Source organism: Trachinotus anak, unplaced genomic scaffold (genome assembly GCF_046630095.1).
Source record: "Trachinotus anak isolate AG129_WGS33_773 ecotype Australia unplaced genomic scaffold, CSIRO_AGI_Tana_v1 ptg000013l, whole genome shotgun sequence".
Classification (NCBI taxonomy): Eukaryota; Metazoa; Chordata; class Actinopteri; order Carangiformes; family Carangidae; genus Trachinotus; species Trachinotus anak.
This window is the reverse complement of record NW_027273864.1, coordinates 9,678,823-9,697,460: the sequence shown is the minus strand read 5'-3', so window position 1 is coordinate 9,697,460 and position 18,638 is coordinate 9,678,823. Positions and strand designations below refer to the sequence as shown.

Below are 18,638 nucleotides of genomic sequence, written 5' to 3'. Positions count from 1 at the left end.
ATCAATGTCAAAACACTGCTCACTAGCAGTTTTATTACTTGATGACCTTTAACTGTTAACAGAGATATTTTTAAATACTGAGAACATAGATGGTCAGATTAAACACAGCCAATATTTTACTCACTAATGAGTTATGTTTGAAATACATGCAGATAGCTGAGAGAACGAGAGAGAGAGAGAGAGAGAGAGAGAGAGAGAGAGAGAGAGAGAGAAAACACTGGAAAACTTTTGCCCTTCACCTAATGTTTTATTTACTTATTGACATATTATAATCCTGGCCTACATGGAGTTTCTGCTATGACTATATATTACACATGTAGCCTCCACTTTCTCCTTTAATATGCAATTGCTAAAATACTTTAAAAATATTTATATTTTTTTCAGATTTGTTGGCCAGTCACAATTTTTCGCATTTAATCTGGACAACTATCCTCCCACATGAACATAGTGGCCAAAGTTAAAACTAGTCTGGTACCTGTTACATCAACAGTGAAATGACTGGTCTGATGGTGTGTGTGAGGATCTCCTGAATTATTGTTTCACTCCACCCCTGTGGGTGTAACAAGCTGATCCAGATGAATCCTCAAGGTCTTTGATCTCAGCATGATGGTTGTTTTTCAGGCTTTTTTGACATGTAGCTATTTTTTAACCCTGTGTTTGTGTGTGTATGTTTGTGTGTCAGCCTTCCAGAGGTTTTTGGGGAAGAAGGATGTTACCGCAGAGCTGGAAGAAGTCCACGCAGAGGCTCGAGCACAGGACAACCTACACACCGTCTCTGTGTTACAGCTGCTGAAGAGCCCAGCTGTTCGCTGGCAGCTCATCACCATCATCGTCACCATGGCGTGCTATCAGCTCTGTGGCCTCAATGCTGTAAGCTGCAGCTCTCACTTCACTTTTGATTTTCACTGGAATCCTGTTCCTTATTCTATATCACAGGACACTTAATTGAAAAAAATCAGGAATAGATTTGGTATTTTTTAAACAAAGAACATATATGGGTAAATATTTGATTTTAAAAGCTACCTTTGCAGAGGAACATGTCGTTAGCTTTTCTTTGTCTCACAGAAATAAACAAGTTCTTATTTGGAGATGATTGAATTCTCACCTGTTTCTCCTAACCAAACCCCCCACTCCCCCTTAGGAGAAATAAGGAACAAAGGAGTAGATCAAGAAAAAAAGAGCAGGAGATCAAATGCCATGCTTACAGGCCATCATTTGATCACAACCACAGGTTCAGGTGTTGTGCTGGCTCAATTGTAAGCCAATAAAGTTTTCTTTAGGATCTTTAGAGCTGATTATTTCAGACAAGTAAAGATCAGGGCAGTGTCAGAAAAAAAACACTATCATCAGAATCAGAATCAGAATCAGAATCAGAATCAGTTTTATTGCCAAGTATGTTTTCACATACAAGGAATTTTTTCTGGTGATTGGTGCAATTGATCAGCAACAGTGGGGCTCTCTAGCCTTGTTGATGAGGCTAATAGCAGATGGGAAGAAGCTATTTTTGTGGCGAGAGGTTTTGGTCCTGAAGGACCGCAGCCTCCTGCCAGAGGGGAGTGTCTCAAAGAGTTTGTGTCCAGGGTGGGAGGAGTCAGCTACAATCTTCCCTGCACGCCTCAGAGCCCTTGAGGCGTACAGGTCCTGGAGGGACGGAAGATTGCAGCCAATCACCTTCTCAGCAGAGTGGATGATACGCTGCAGTCTGTTATTGTCCCTCTCCGTGGCAGCAGCGTACCAGATGGTGATGGAGGAGGTGAGGATGGACTCGATGATGGAGGTGTAGAAGTTCACCATCATAGTCCTTGGCAGGTTGAACTTCTTCAATTGCCTCAGGAAATACATCCTCTGCTGAGCTTTTTTGATGAGGGAGCTGATGTTTAGCTCCCATTTGAGATCCTGTGTGATGGTGGTTCCCAAGAAGCGAAAATGCTCCACGGTAGCCACGGGGGAGTCACACAGGGTGATGGGGGTGGGTGGGGCTGGGCTCTTCCTGAAGTCCACTATCATTTCCACTGTCTTCAGAGCGTTTAGCTCTAGGTTGTTCTGCCTGCACCAGGTCACCAGACGCTCAGTCTCCCACCTGTAGGCAGACTCATCGCCATCAGAGATGAGTCCAATGAGAGTGGTGTCGTCTGCAAACTTCAGGAGCTTGACAGACTGATGGCTGGAGGTGCAGGTGTTGGTGTACAGGGAGAAGAGCAGAGGAGAAAGAACGCAGCCTTGTGGGGATCCAGTGCTGATGGTCTGGGAGTCAGACACGTGCTTTCCTAGCTTCACGTGCTGCCTCCTGTCAGACAGGAAGTCGGTGATCCACCTGCAGGTGGAGTCAGGCACGCTCAGCTGGGAGAGCTTGTCCTGCAGCAGAGCCGGGATGATGGTGTTGAAGGCAGAGCTGAAGTCCACAAACAGGATCCTGGCATAGGTCCCTGAGGAGTCCAGGTGCTGGAGGATGAAGTGGAGAGCCATGTTGACGGCGTCGTCTACAGACCTGTTGGCTCTGTAGGCGAACTGCAGGGGGTCCAGGAGTGGGTCAGTGATGGATTTGAGGTGGGACAGGACAAGACGCTCAAATGATTTCATGACCACAGAGGTCAGGGCAATGGGTCTATAGTCATTTAGTCCTGTGGGCCTTGGTTTTTTGGGGACAGGGATGATGGTGGAGGATTTGAAGCAGGCTGGCACGTGGCAGGTCTCCAGTGAGGTGTTGAAGATGTCCGTGAACACTGGAGACAACTGATCAGCACTGAACTGATCATAAAGTTCAGATTAAAAAATAATTAAAAAAAAAAGGTCAAAATCTTATATTGATCTTAAATTGAGCTTTATTGTGTCAAGGAGAAATACGCTAGACAAAGAAGAGATCTTATTTTTGAATTTTCCTCTCCTCTGGGTTCTTTTAATACCATTTGTAGTGTAAACACTGTCTACATCTGCCAGGTCTTTGGTGGACAGTGCTGTGACAGGAAGGTGAAAAGTGATTTTTCTTCTACTGGAGAGACTCAGACTAGAGTCATTCTGCTGCCTTCTTACCAGACCAGGCAGAGCATGGCCAGTTTATTGTGATGTTCATCACATCACATTACACAGTTATTTGAGCAGTTGTCTACATACATTTTTTATATGCAGCTTTAATGTTTAGCCTGATCAACCTCTCATTGCAGCAAAAGTTTCATTTTGTTTGCAAAAAGTTACTGTTGTTACTGTGTCACATTTAAAGCTTTGTGTCAGTCAGGTTTTTGTTGAGACACAACAGGCCTGTAGCCTTAGTGAAAATATGTCTCCTACTTCCCCAGTGAATTAAAATAAGTCTTTAAATATTTTCAGATATTCTCGTATAAGCAAAACCACTTCCAGCTCTTTAAAAATCACCAGCTACTGTATGTGGGGCTGTTTGACACATAATAGAGGGGTGGTGGTTAACTGCTGAACCGCTGGGGTGTGCTGTCCTATCATAGCCCTGTCAGTGACCAAAAAATCAATACTGTCACTGACCCGCTTGACAGTGGACCAGGTGTGGCAGCGTATTACAAACACTGCCCCTGCGGGCCTGTGCATACACAGGTGTGACCCCATATTTGTAGTCTCTTAGATATGAGGTCTCTTTTATTTGCTAAGTTTTAAATTATATTCCGCAGATGTGAATATGTTTTCCATCTGTAGCCAGCTTCTTGCCCCAATTAGTGTGGGTCAGTCTCTCTTTAGGTTTGTGCTCAACATTACTGTGTATGAGAACCTGTGGGCATGGAGAAGTCACTATGATTCACTCTGTCCCATGCACTTTGTTGACAGAACGAGATGTTTACCCATCCTCCACCTGCTGTGTTGCAGTGGGTAATGACTGACCTCTCTGCCAAAAATACCTCTGTGTGTGGGGAAGAGTTGCTGCTTATTGCTGCCATCCACCACCTAAAAGAAAGAGGATGACAGCAGTGAACAGAGAAAAAAATTACTTCAGATGACAAGACACTGACTTTAAATTCCAAGCACAGCAACCTCAAGAACTGGCAAAAACTTAAAATTAAAAAAAGTTGTTCGTCACCTTTGAAGACCGACACTGTTTTGTAATGAAGTCTGTGTAGAGCAGAAAGGCGACCTCCTGTTTTATTGCAACAAGGGTTTTCAAACTTCTATGTGTCTATTAAGACTACATTTGCATGAAGGAGGCAATCAAAACTGGTCTTTCTTAAACTAAAGTGGCAAAAACACACTTGATATTTAACCTGCTGTAGGAGGCTGGGCATGCAAATAGATTGTTAGCTTGTCTCCAAATTCATATGCATGGTGAATATCATAAATATTAATATTTGTGCTTAATTTTTTGAAATCAAATTTTCATATTTGGTTCAGTGATGTGCATGACTAGAAATCACAAAGCTCATTTAAATTATCATAGGTATGGCCATTGCTTCATTTACATAGGCTATATTTTCATTCCAAGAAGACAGGAATGTAATTTGGATCACTCTGGAGGTCTTTATTTTGACTGATGTGTACTATTCACTCCCCCATCACCACCATACCAGTCAAATGATTCCAGTAAATATTTACACCCTGAGAACGACTCGGTGATATTTCAGCAGCTTATTGTGCTGTGGTGAAACTGACTTGACAGCTGAGAAATAGTCCTGTAATCAGTGTCATAGTATCTGTGCTTCAACTTATAACTTCTGACAGTTGCATACAGGTTTTGTACTCTCTGTCAGATCTGTCAGAAGGACCATTGAAGAGAATAGTGCGGGAGATAGGTTAGAAGAAAACAATGCAGAGAAGACAGCTAGCCAGTGAGTTCAGTATGTTCAGCATATGTTATGTCCTGTTTGTCAAGGCATGTCACTTAACGTGAGATTCTTAACATAACGGATGAACGGCTGCCAGGATTAAAAGAATCAACCATCTGGCTGTTAAAGTAGCAAATGCTGCAGCACTGTGTCTATGTTTGGGAAATTCTCTTCATCACTTGCTACACCAAACAGTGCAGTAAGCGAGGGGTGCGTTAAAAGGTTGTCCAAAGACCTCTGAGAGAGATTTAAAAATACCTGTCCAGTACCTGTTATGTGAAGAGCAGGATCAAAAGGAGTGAATGAGAAACCCAGTCTGGATTTTTCACCTCACCCACAGGGAATCACCCCAGGATACAAATTTCTCTTTAGAAAGATGAAAGAGTTTAAATTGTAGAAACTTGTGCCTTTTTGTGAATGAAGCCTCAATTTTGACCTTTGGTGGGCTGTCCTTGGTTGGTGTAGAGAGCCAACACAGCAAACTGCAAGTATTGGCAGCAAAATAATAAGATTCAAAAGGCAGGGCCATCCCTCCCCTTTGCCTTAATCTTTGTGAGAAGGTTTTGAGTTGCACTGGCCTGCCAAATAGAGAAGGAGTATATTCCATCTTTGATCTTAACTGATTGTAGATGATTATTTAAGTTTATTTTAACAGTTTTCATACATTTTATGAAATTACTTAAATGCTTACAAGCTTGAAAGCCTGAATGTCTGTAATGAAACCTACTGGGTATAAAACTGTATGTTGTTCATGCAGATTATGTGTAAAAGAAAGAAAAGACCAGTGAAATTTGGTTTATTTTCTTGCAGATCTGGTACTACACCAACGGGATCCTTCGGGAAGCAGGGTTTGAGGAGAACATCCTCCCCTACATCACACTGAGCACCGGAGCTATAGAGACCTTGTCTGCCATTATCTCAGTAAGTATTGCTAATTTAAATCAACCAATCGTGTCAGGCTCCAGGCTACAGTCTGCTCTCAGAATAAATATTAACAAGATAGATTTTGTTTAACTTCAGGGGACGTCTTTAACCTTTCATCATAAAAATCCTCTCCTAATTTCAATGTATTAGAACAGTTTTCTTTCAATAGCAAAACAGTCAGGTTTGGTTTTACCATTAGCTTCTGCAGCTATCTGTAATGCTGGTGTTATAGATTAGTCTCCCCTAGTGGGCCAGATGAAAAAGCAAAGATCTGACTGAAAAAGAGATTCTAGTTGCTCAGCCCTAATCCTCTAATCCTAATATTCTTGACCAAAGTTGGTTAGTGCGGAGGAACCCTGCAAATGGCTCAGTTGTCGAGAAAAGGCAGGGCTAACAGCAGGAGCTCTTCCCTGCTCTGGCAGCACATCTGTCACTAAATGACTGTGCAGACAGCACTTTGCACCATCAGTGGAGTAATTAGCTGGTGGGAGTGTCTCTGCTGGCAGCTTGTTAGGCAGAGACTGTAGTATTTCACACCTGAGCAATATGTGATGATTGATGCGTACTGATCACGCTACACAACACACTAATAAACATTTAAAACATAAACAACCAACATTTAGAAATCAATGATAAAAAAAACATATAATAATAATAATAAAGTACAACTACTAATAAAGCCACTTTTCTGACAGCATCATCTACTGAAGAGATGAATCCTGTTGCAGCTGCAGATACTTTACCTTCCACATTATTCCTCCTCTGAATTGTCAGTTAGTCACACACAACAGTAAGGATGCATGGGGATGATGAGGTGTTTCTGTTTTGATTTCTATTGCAGCTTTTGTTCCCAGGCAGCAAACTGCTGCGAATGACTTGTGGCCCTGTGAGGCATTATGGTTAATTGCAGCTTTGACACAAGTTCTGTCAGAGAAAATTGGTTGAAAGTTTGCTGTATTCTTTTTTTTATAAAATGATTTATTAATGTACATCCTCTAAGTTCATATTTAACTTTTTCAAGACTCAAGAAAAACATCACATCATTTAATAGGCCAGGCTAAGATGGGAAGATAGGAGATTCCCAGGCAAGAGGTTTTCTATGACATGCCAGGAGAATAGTAAAGGCCAGAGGTGTTCACTCTATCCAGTGCACCTACCAACCAATTCTCTGTTGAATTCATCTCCACTTTCCCATTTAGTTCTAATTACAGAAAGATTACAAAATTACATATCTTACAGAGGAGGTGAGTGTATGAAGCAAGCTGTTGTCTCAGCACAAAGTGACAGATCTGAAAGTATCTGAAGAGATTTGAATGGGCTAGATCATATTTCTTACATAAAGTGTTAAAGCTGGAAAAGTAGTGACTGCCACAAAGGTCTCTGAAACACTTCAGTCCCCTCTTTCACCACTGGAAAAGGTCATGTCCACAATATAGGGTTGAAATAAGTGTCTATTACTCAGTGTCTATTACTGATAGGCCCCAGAGAGGACACTTTAAAGTGAAAAACTTTAAAGTGAAGGTGAATCCCAATTCTAAGAATAGGACAATTGGGTTAGAAGAGTGGTCGGACTTATTGGAAGAGATGGGTATACCATGAAGATGAATGGCATAGTTGAGCCTCATCTAACATGCACCAATCTGTCTCAGGAGCATAAACCCAGAATTATATTTTTTGATGGCCAGGCCTACCCATCTGAGGGAGTTGGAAAAATCTTTTACTCAGACCATAGTCTGTTGAATTTGACATGCCAAGTTGTTTATTGAGTACAGTTTATTCTTTTGAAAGTTTAATCTGTATCCTGAAAATAAACCAAATTCTGTCAGAATTGATTTTATTGTGGGGCAGGTCATTCACATATAACAAAAGGTCATCTGCATACAGCAACACACAATGTTCTCTCCTACCTCACTGTATTCCCTGTAAAAGTGTAGATGTTTTCAGTGCAGTGGATAGTGGTTCTGTTGCAATTGCAAAGACTAAAGGCGACAGTAGATATCTTTGATGTCTGCCCCTTGTTCATGAAAAATATGAAGAGCATAATGAGTTGATACTAACACACACTTGCAGAGATGAGTATAAGAGTCTAATACAGGGGCCGAATTTATCACCGAGACCCAATTTCTGAAGGAGCTCAAAGAAATACTCCCACTCATTCTGGTCATAGGCCTTTCGGCATCTAATGAGATGACTGCCTCAGGGACCAGTGTAGAGTGTGAATTGCACTGAGGAGCCTGTGAATGTTGGAAAATAAGTAATGTGCTTTTATGAAACCAGTTTGGTCTTCAGAAATAATCAAAGGCATGATGTTCTCAAGTCGGCGAGACAGCACTTTTGCAATGATTTTGGGTCTACAATAAGAACTGATATTGGCTGGTAGGATCCACAATCAGTAGGGTCTTTATCCTTCTTGAGCAAAAGTGCAATAGTTGGTCATTAAAGACTAAGGGGAAGGGTACCCTTTGTCAGCCTCTCCTGAAACATTTCAAACACAACTGGAAAAAAACTGTGACATAAAGCTATCAGGTCCCGGAGTCTTGCCACCGTGCATAGATGTAATTGTGGTCTGAATCATCCACCATGGTGGCCAGTCTCTCTGATTCAGTGTCCCTGCAGACTCCACCCAGGAACTGCCTGCCTGCACTTAACACTACTGAACTTTTCAAACTCGTTGCACAAACCTCACAATTGCTAAAACTTGTTTAAAGCGTTAATTCAGACCAAAAATGTAGGGTACAATTGGGAATGTACTTCAATGTCACTGATGTTTAATTTTAGTTATGTTGCTGATTTCCTATTTTGAATGAGAAAAATGACGAGAGAGGCAACAAATGTACTTATTACCACTTTACGATATTGACATGGCTAAAATTTTCACAAACAATATTTAGACATCCAGCTGGCACAGAGCATTAGCAGTGATGTGTTTAGCTGTTAAATTATACACTATGTTCACCAGCTAGTTGCAGACTTTGTCTTTTCTGCTGTTTGGTGCAAGGCAGTTTGAATGCGGTGCGTACAGTTCTCTGCGGATTTCTCATTATGAGTGATCCCTTTTACATCACATATAGTTATATGAGCCATTGTTTATCTAAATAGTTATATGAACTAGAGCAGCTTTAACTTCATCTGCTAATTGATTCACTATGGTTATGTTGTTTGATAGGCTACTAAAGCAGAAAAACTTTGTAGATTTCCAGTATTATGGACTTAGTTAGCCTTTTGGCATTTTCATATCCCTTTCCACCTCAGCATGACTCCTTAACTCAAACATCACATAACAGCTAATTACAAAGAACAACACGGTGGATGTATGCTGTTCTCTCATCATGTTCCAAAATACTTCTAAAAGGAATCTGTCACTTTCTAATTTGTTGTTGATCTAATTTACCTAATTCTGTGTTCTTGTGATATGGTGATACAACAAACAGAAATGACCCAAAGCCAATTTCACTCATTGAGTTCTGTTTCCACATACTACACTCTGCAGAGCTTTACCTTCTGTTACTTTTTGGTAAAAAAAAAGGGCCAATAATTTACCAGTTTAATAACACATCTATGTGTCAGGCTGAATTTATGTGCATCAAGTGTTACTTTTCCAACAAAACACACTGCAAAATGCAGTTGGAAATACTCTCTCCTCGTTGGATTAGTGTGTTAAAGCCCTGTTAGTGGCTGCTATCTATTCTTTGATTCTTCTCATCATGAGCGCATTGAAGTCTTTGATCTAGTGGCTGACATTTTTGAGGATTCCTGGGGGAAACCTGCTGGTGAAAACAGAGGGTATTAAGCTGAGATGGGATGGAATGGGAATCATTTTCACTATTCATCACATGACTAGAACAGGATCAGAAAAAAGCCAACTGGAGCGGGCTAGACACTATTTTTTTATTTTTAACATAACGCTAGTCATTCTGTTTTGTTATTTTTATTCTTCCCTGTCTATCTGGTGGCTGGTTGCTGGTTGGCCTCAGGCAGGCACTTGACCAGTGCATGACATGTGCAGATTGACTATCGTGGTGCAGCCACCACAAAATGTCATTGCCAACAAGTGAGTCAGAGTCAGACTGAGGGAAGACAGCATAGAACCACACAGCGTAAAGAACAATGATACATGTATCACACTGACAGAGCTTTCAGGCAAGTCTAAAGTTTTAAAGAACTTCCTAAGAGTCAAGAGTGACAGTGTTAAAACTCCGTATGATGTCTGTAAGATGTGTAGGGCTTGGCCTTCCTGGCAGTGTTTTCAGTATTTAGTCAAAACTTTCTATATTTGTCAGGCGCACCATCTGGGGTATGTTGAGGGCACAGTCTTTCTGCACTTATTTGATTTTTGTTTTTGGGAGGTTGGAAAGTTCCTCATCAAAATGTCTAACTGGTTTGCCATGAAAAAAAAGTATATATATTGCCCTGTCCCCTGATTTCTTGCAGGGTAAATTTTTTGGCACCATATTAAGATTGTAACTGACAGATCTGGCCCTGTAAAAGAGCTTGAAACCGTAATCTAGGAGCTGGCCCTCATTAGAAAAAGTACAGGGACCCCTGGCCAATGTTTTATTTATGTTTTTGTGACCTTCAGCAAAGACACAGTAAACCACTGTTAATGGTACTGCTAATGTACTGGCCAGATGGTGTGAATAAAAAAGTGTGCAGTAGAACAGAAAGTAATCTAAGACCATCAAATCAAAATCATTGCATTGTCAAAAGATAACCTTCATGGCAAAAAAACAAACAAAACAAAACAAAAATTACACAACATGGGAACAGGATGAGACAGGAGTTATTTTTCCAGGACTTGGACAATTATCATTCTCCTTATCTGTTCCCAGTGGGGCTACTGGGTATGCAGCAGTGGGATATATGCATAAAAACATAAAAACACAGGGCACATAAATACAACACCAAGACCAAATGATAAAGAACAATAAGTTAATACAACAACATCTCCCTTTTCCTCCTACGGTTTAGGAAGGAGATGAGGGTTTATAAGGCAGGAGAGAAATGATTTTTTATTCTGTCATGTTATGGGGACAGGGGCAGGAGTATTTTTGTGGGAGTGGGATGGGACAGGAGAGAAAATCCACTCCTGTGTTACCCTCACCTTTGATCGGCACCAGGGAGAAGACCCCACTGAGTGACTTAGCTGCAGGCGACTCACTTCAAACACCAACATGTACCCCTCAGATATGAGATTTCCCTCCAGCCCAACAGCATCGCCCCATCAGGTGGCTGATGGGGCGATTTCCTTGGGCGATCCAATTCAACACCCTTATTATATTTCTGATAATAGTGAACCACTGGCTGATTGACTGGCATACACCACAAAAACAGAAATGACCAAAATTAAACTCTTAGAACTGAATGTGTTAATCAATCAAATTGCTTGTCAGCACTGTGAATAATAGTACGTCAGTTGCCATGTAGCATATACAGCATGGTCAACTTTATTTGACCTTTTTTTTTTCCTCGTGATGTTCTGCTTTTTATGTAACAAGATACATGACTATAACTAGTAACAATATCTCAGGCACTGCCAAGAAAAAGAAACCACATATTAGACAGAATATGCTTTGGGAAAAAGCTGAACATTTGACATGTTTCTTTCTAGAGCCACCTCAAGATTTTCAGAGACCTGTGTGAATATTTAATTGCATCCATTTCACTTAACAGTTACCATTTGTATGAGCCTCATGTTCTGAATCAGGGACACTTTGACATCTGATGGGAAAGATTAATTTGATTTGTGGCTTCAGGAGCTTCAAATATTTATGATATTAAAATCAAAGTCTACAAACAGCAGATTTAAAATGTGGGTTGTTTATTTTTGTTTGTTTTTTGTTTGTTTTTTTGGGTGGCAAACATTTCAAAGGTAAGGTTTAATCCCTAAATCCTGTGATATGTGCTTCCTAATATAAAAAATTAAATGCACCACAGGGTGGCTGCGACTCTAGCCTCTAGCCTCATTACATTAGCAATGTCTTTCCAACACACAAACAATAATTTCTGACATGTTATTCAGGGATTTTACGTATCCCAGATCAAGAACGAGAAGAAATAGCTGCCACAGAAAGCTCAGAATGCAGGGTCACCTACAAAATGTGCCCCTCCCTGTAAACACACACATGAAAATCTGTTAGGAAAGATGAGCTGTGTTTTTGCATTCTGCAGTTTGGTGTTAATGAGTTTTGGGAGTACCCAGGCATCGGGTGCACTCAGAAGACACCACCTTTCCTCGTATTGCTCTATAGGGAAATTAAGATTTGTTCTGTGATTGCAGACAAGACAGAGGAAGTAGGCTGTCACTTCTGGATTCCTGCGTGAAGAGGAGAATGTTATGTGACACATTCAATCATTTTGAAGTAAGGAATTGTTTGGACCTGTACTGAAAGAGAGAGAGGCTTAAAAAGATACAGTATTATTTGGCTACGTCCATTCAGCGGTGGAAGTGACGGAGGTCCCGTTCACTGAACTGAAACATGGCTGAATGGTGTATATTCCTGTCGCTTCGACAAACTCTGTTCATAATTCTTGATCATTTAAAAGTTTCCTCACTGGATATCAGAGTTGAACACTGGACTTTAAATTTTTTTTTAAAAACTGATCAACGGGCATCGGCATCACTCTTGAACTTTCTGGGCCTGATTCCAGCAGTTTGAGCCACTGGCTATCACTCAGGGCTACTGTTCACTGCGTAGTATGTTCAGTCAACAAATCGTTGAACATGCAGTGTTATCTTGCAGTGAAATGAGTGAGTGAGCGTATCCCTCCGAATGAATCAGTGACTTGAATCACTCACGCAGTGAGGATTGCACGTTTAGTCCTCAGCTGAAATGAGAGATGAATGGATTGTTTCAGGAAGTGATTCAGTTCAGTTTGCTCACCGAAAAGATTTCATGAACGTGCTCAGCCACCCCTCAGTGCTACTCATTAGCTGGTTTTGATTGGTGGTAGCAACATGAATGTATTCTGCATTTTGGTAACTTACCGTGAAATTGACTGTGCCTACGTGGTGTCAGAGGTGAAGCAGCGACTGCAAAAACCAGCATAGTGTAATTTTTATGTGAATTAGATTTCCCCTTAACTTTGCATGTAAAAAAGGATGAAAGTGCACATCTTTTATTCAACACGTGTCAGTGATGCCACCAGGTGTGTCACCAAGCACCATGATCAACGAAAATAACATTGAACAGAATAACTGAATGACATTAACAGGCCACAATGCGAATGTCCTTAACATGTCTATGAATAAATGGTTTATTTGATAATTGGTCAAAAGTTTATGCTTGAATTCAGTAATGTAACATCATTGAACTCTAAATACAGGCAATGTTTGTCCTTGGACCAGAACAACCAAATATTATCTCGTCTCAGGCTAATTTAACACCCTCTGTTTTCACCAGCTTATTAGTGGAGTCTTATAGTTGCTTGTGGCACTTTTGCACCTCTGGTACAAGGACATCAGTTTCTTGTTGCAGTGCACTTGTATGATAAAGGACAACATGATCCCTGCACCACAGCCCAAACACATGAAGGTCAGGAAAACTCTGTTTGACCACAGTATGTGTGTGACACACCGGCAACCTGCTCCTATCGCACCAACTATGCATGCTGGGATAAGCTCCAGCGACACTGAACGAAATAAGCGGGTATAGAAAATATATGGAATGGATGGATGAGTCAGTTCAGTCTCTTCAGTGAATTGCTGTATTTTTCAGCAATGTGGACACCTGTGGCTGGAAGGTGGCTGCAGATAAAATTTATCATTTACAATAAGAATGTTAGACCGACTGCTCTCTCCTTTTGTTCTCCCACTGTAGATTAATGAGGTGAGTCATACACTTCTTAGTGTTGTGAGCTTCTTCACCACAATTCACACTGCCTGGAGCGACTTTTTATCTGTTCATGTCTGTTCACATCTGTTCATATCTTTGTATGCATTCACGCCATTGTTGAATTTTGCATCTCATTAAATCTGAATGCCTCATTAATCATCAAGCAAAGACTTATGTAACCCTTTCTTAAGCTCAGTTTAACTCATTTACACTGTTTTATATTCACTTTTTATTCAGTGTATTCTGATTCTAACGCAGCGGAGCATAACTCCTTTGTGAAACACATTATTAAATAAGTTTAACCAAAAAAAACAGGCATAGAATATGACTACTTAATGCAAAATGCTATCTAGTGACCTCCTGCCCCCTTTTCTTGTGCCCTACTGGGCCATCGCCTTTTCACTGCAGCACACTTGTCACTACATGGCTGGCTAACACACGAGAACCGTGGACTGTGTGCCACCACTCATTAAATCACGCAGACCCGGCTGTGTCATCACACTCTGTAGCCCTTTGGCAAATTAAAGTCTAAACACAAACAAATTATCACACAACAAAATCTGACCTTATGGTAGCAAAGACATATTTCAAACTACAATAGTATGTAAAAGATTAAAAATACACGCGCCATTTAGATAACAAATGATAATTTGCTTACTTCTTTAAATTAGTTTTTTATCTTTCTTAATTTTTAGAGATAGATAGATAGATAGATAGATAGATAGATAGATAGATAGATAGATAGATAGATAGATAGATAGATAGATAGATAGATAGATAGATAGATAGAAATACTCGAACATACAGATCTGCATGAATGTTTCATGTTAACTGTGATGACTTTCCTAGCCTGACTAATTTTCCAGAAGTTGTCTTTCCATGCTGTACAAATATGATTATCTGCAAATGACTTCATCTGGAAGCAGGAAGGCAATATATCTTCTCTAACGTCTTCAGCTATGCTTACTGACTACAGAACATCAGTGTTCAACATATCAGTATTCTCCTTTTATGTCTTTGCCCTACAAAGTAATTTGTGCGTTGATTGTCACGAGTGTGAAAACAATCACAGTGTCATTGTCAGTGTGTGTCTATGAGGCAGATTTCCACATTTGAAACCTCTCCCAATGATTTAAGCAGGGATGGTGAAGGGCCAGTGGTGCCCTAAGCCGTGGACAGTTGTCTTCAATGGCTCATCTGCTTCTTGATGTGATGAATAATGACCGGACGTTTTAGTCCTGCCAACCGTGAGGGGCTGAAGTCGCCAGTCTCCATTGAGTCTGCCAAGTACTGGGGTATGAGGTTGCATATTTTCACATTGTGAGAGAGTGGTCATTTAATCCAGTTTCCTGGACAAAATGGACAAGACCTGGGAATGCGTCATTGCATTATGCAGTTAGAAGCCATCAAAGTGATAGCTTAGATGTTAATGTCAGAGGGTGGTATGACTCATTCACTGGTAGTGTTATTGATACATGGCCATTAGCTGAAGAGCTGAGTGCTGCACATGGTGATTGTTCAGTTGGCACATGACTTGCTAGTCAAAACTCTGGACGTATTGTCATGAGACACAGTGTTTGAAGCACACACTCAAGTCTGTCTGGGCCATATGCAAAGGGCTACGTGTACACAGAGGAGTGAACACCTGAATGACAGAATCTATGACACACACAATAATACACATTTTTTCTGTCTTCCAGTTCTCAATGAGACAGGTAATAACAATGCATTCCTACAGTTGACTGACACGTCACTTCTGTCCCTGCTCTTTTTTTTCATACAGGCTCATACACACACACACACACGCACACTGAGGCTCATAAATATTCGGCCTCTTACACCTTCACAGACTGTAATGAGCTTCGGCTTTGTGTGTGGGTGTGTGTGTGTAGCTGCAGCGTGGGTAGTGTCTGGAAGAGAAACGTCCTGTGCCTTCAGGGACCAGTGGGACGTGTGGAGATCTGCACACACACACTCAGACACAAACACACACACACACACACACACACACACACAGAGAGATCTAAAGCAGATGCATTCTGGGACATAACCTGCTTCCAGTGAGAAACTGCTCAAAATACATCTTGGAACAGTAGGAAAAGTCTTGATCTGGTGTGTCTTGTGGCGAGGTTAACCAGCACCTCCCCTACACCCCACATACATACACATAGAAAAGCACCTCATGTCATGTTTTTCACCCTGGCTCCACCCAACAGCCCCTCTGTACACTGTACAAACACCAGTAACCTTCTCCACAACCTCATGAAATCCCACTGGTTTGCTGAGTAGAGGGCAGTGTCATGAATACTTTAATCCTCTGAGGCCATGGTGGAAGAAGGCCTGCAGCTGGCACTTTGCTTGGGGATCAGTCTGGGCTTGATTGTGGCTGTGAATAAGACAGGTCTCTATCTTCTGCCCTGCACTGAGAGTCCCCACTAGAAAACACCTGGGTAGAGAGCAAGAAGCACCTGTGGAATTATTGATGAGCCACCTCTTGTATTGTGTATGAGTAAATCTTTTTTTATGTCACTATGTGATGCAATATTTATAGGGTTATCTTCACCACCAAATTTATGTCAGTAGAATTTACTGGTGGCTTGAAGGGTTAAGCAACTAAATGTGATATGCTGCCTCTCCCTTCAGCAAATCTTTGCTTTCAGATGAGTTTTTATTTTTGTGTCCTGGGCTGTGATGTAATGTTCCCATATAGCACAAACAATATGGTTTTAAAAAGCTGGGGAAGTGCAGCATCTTATAGAGATGGTAACATATTGATCACCAATCAAAATGTTTTATTTGATTTGAGAAAACAGTTGGACTTGTTAGCATGCTAACATTTGCCAACTAGACGATGCAGTTTCTGGAGGAATTGCGGCGGCATTGCTGAAGCTAAACTGCGTGGCTGGCTGCTGAGGAAAGTCTGAAGCCGTGTTTCATTGTTCAAAATTCAAGCAACTGTTTAAAATAGAGCTACAGCTAACCCTGCCTGTCTGTCTACCTGTCTGTCTGTCTGTCCCTCGTCAGGGAAGTTGTCTGATCAAATGATCTGAGGCAGCTGTTTGTCCCGAACTGCACTCAGAGGTTGCCATGGTTTTTTAAATTGCTTAGTTTCTTAGGGAGAAATGGCTGAGCAAACCTCTCATCAACTTATTTTTTTAGTCTTTTTGTTAAAAAAACAAAACAAAACAAAAAACAGTGCCTCATATCAGAACAAACAGACTTTCCTGAACACGTGTTCCAACATAGTCAAAAATGTCAAAACAGGCACTGCTAAAAGGGTTTTTTTCTCTGAAAATCCTGCCTCTGAATTTGTATTGCAGTCAATGGACAATTGGATGGTACTCCCATCACTCTGGGGCTCCTAGTTTAAATTCTGTAAGTCTCTGTGCTTTGGTAGACACATTGTCTGAATGATAACAAATCTGTCTATGTTCTGGTCAAAAATGGTGTCTATAGAGTAAAATATATGGCTGTGAGTACAAGTTCAACTGAAGTTTTTTTGAGCAGTTTAACACTGTCTCCTACTCTAGCCTCTGTGCAATACACACCTATTATAAAAAATTGTCAAAGAAAGCATAAAACTTAAGCTGTGATAAATCAAAAACTATAAAAGACATCAAAAAGTTGAATACAAGTAGAATAGCTAAAAGTTGTGGGACCAGTCTAAAGCAGAAATGAAGTTAGCTGAAGGTATGCTGAAGCAGTTGACGTTCAAGGAGGATGTGTACGAGGATTTAAACATTCCCTCCACTGACTTACATGAGAGTAATAGCATGCATGTCCCGACTCAGACCCCCTTTTTTCATTTGAACAGAGTTTCTACGTCAATTGGTGCAGGATTAGTTAGGTGCCGAAAAAATGAGCAGAAGAAAATAAATAATAAAGACATCTAACAACAACATTCAATTAGCTCTAATCCCACAGAACAAGAGAGGCAGATAGTAGGCAGAAAGCAGTTTTTCAGGTATAAGGTCATAAACCAAAGTGATGGGCAAGTTGAAATTTTGACCTGATGATGAAGTTGGGTGAAATGTTAGGTTAGGAATCATCCTCTGAACTGAATTCCATGGCAACCCTTCTAATAGTTGTCAATATATTTCACTGAAAAAACCAAAAATGTCAACATCATAGTGAAACTGAAGAAGTGATCCATTGAAGAAAAGTCACCTGATCACTAAAGTCAGTAAGCTTCATCCCCTGGGGACCATGAATCTGTAAGAAATGTCATTACAATTCATGCTGTAGTTGTTGAGATGTGTCAGTCTGGACCACTGTGTGACTGAGTGGCAGACCATGCGGCCATGCCACCAGCAATATCTTATCAATAGGTCTGTAATCACACAGCAATGGCACAGAAACCCCTGGAAATGATATTATACTGTTTTTCTTTCTTTTTTTTTTTCTGTCCAGGGCTTAGTGATAGAACGAATCGGGAGGAAGCCCCTCCTCATATTTGGTTTCTCCGCCATGGCGTTTTTCTTCAGCCTACTCACAGTGTTCCTTAATTTCCAGGTAAGCTGCTCTTCCTGTTCTTCACTGACCTCTTTCTAATGTACATGCACACTGCATATACTGTAGGTACTCAGTCGCACGGTGCAATTATAGTGTGAACAAATCACCATCACATAGTAATACACACTTATTGAAATAACATGAAAAAGGAAATGTCTTTAAATATTGTATCAATATATTGATTATTTTACCTATATTTCTGGGGAAACAACATAGAATACAGTATAGATGTAGTGCAATATCATTTCTCTATCTCTCTCTCTCACTGCCTTCTCAGGACGGTGTGTCATGGATGCCCTACCTCAGTTACATCTGTATACTGGCTGTGATCGCGTCCTTTTGCTCTGGGCCAGGTAAAACCACCGACCTACATTACTACCTCAGATTTTCTCCTTTTACTTTCTGTCTCTTTGCTTTATTTTCCCTTTTTTTGTTTTTTTCACAATCCTCTCTCAGTGCTCCACTTGAAACTGCACTTAAAGGAAATTGAGTAAATGCTGAGATTTTGTCAGATTGCTTAATTCACAGCCGGCAGTGGTTCGGTGAAGTACTTGTTGAATGATCAATGTGAGTGAACCCGCTGTGGTCATTT

The 18,638-nt window shown here is 40.8% G+C and overlaps 1 protein-coding gene across 5 annotated transcripts in view; it reads left to right on the top strand.

Annotated features, from left to right (window-relative positions):
- Positions 1-18,638, top strand: part of slc2a9l2 (solute carrier family 2 member 9, like 2) — a 109,169-nt gene that overhangs the window by 46,321 nt on the left and 44,210 nt on the right. For all 5 annotated transcript variants that reach the window (XM_071494403.1, XM_071494400.1, XM_071494401.1 and 2 more), the window contains 4 exons: positions 683-870; positions 5,589-5,699; positions 17,945-18,046; positions 18,324-18,399. In XM_071494403.1, the coding sequence (XP_071350504.1) occupies positions 683-870; positions 5,589-5,699; positions 17,945-18,046; positions 18,324-18,399 (477 nt within the window). The remainder of the gene's footprint in view (positions 1-682; positions 871-5,588; positions 5,700-17,944; positions 18,047-18,323; positions 18,400-18,638) is intronic.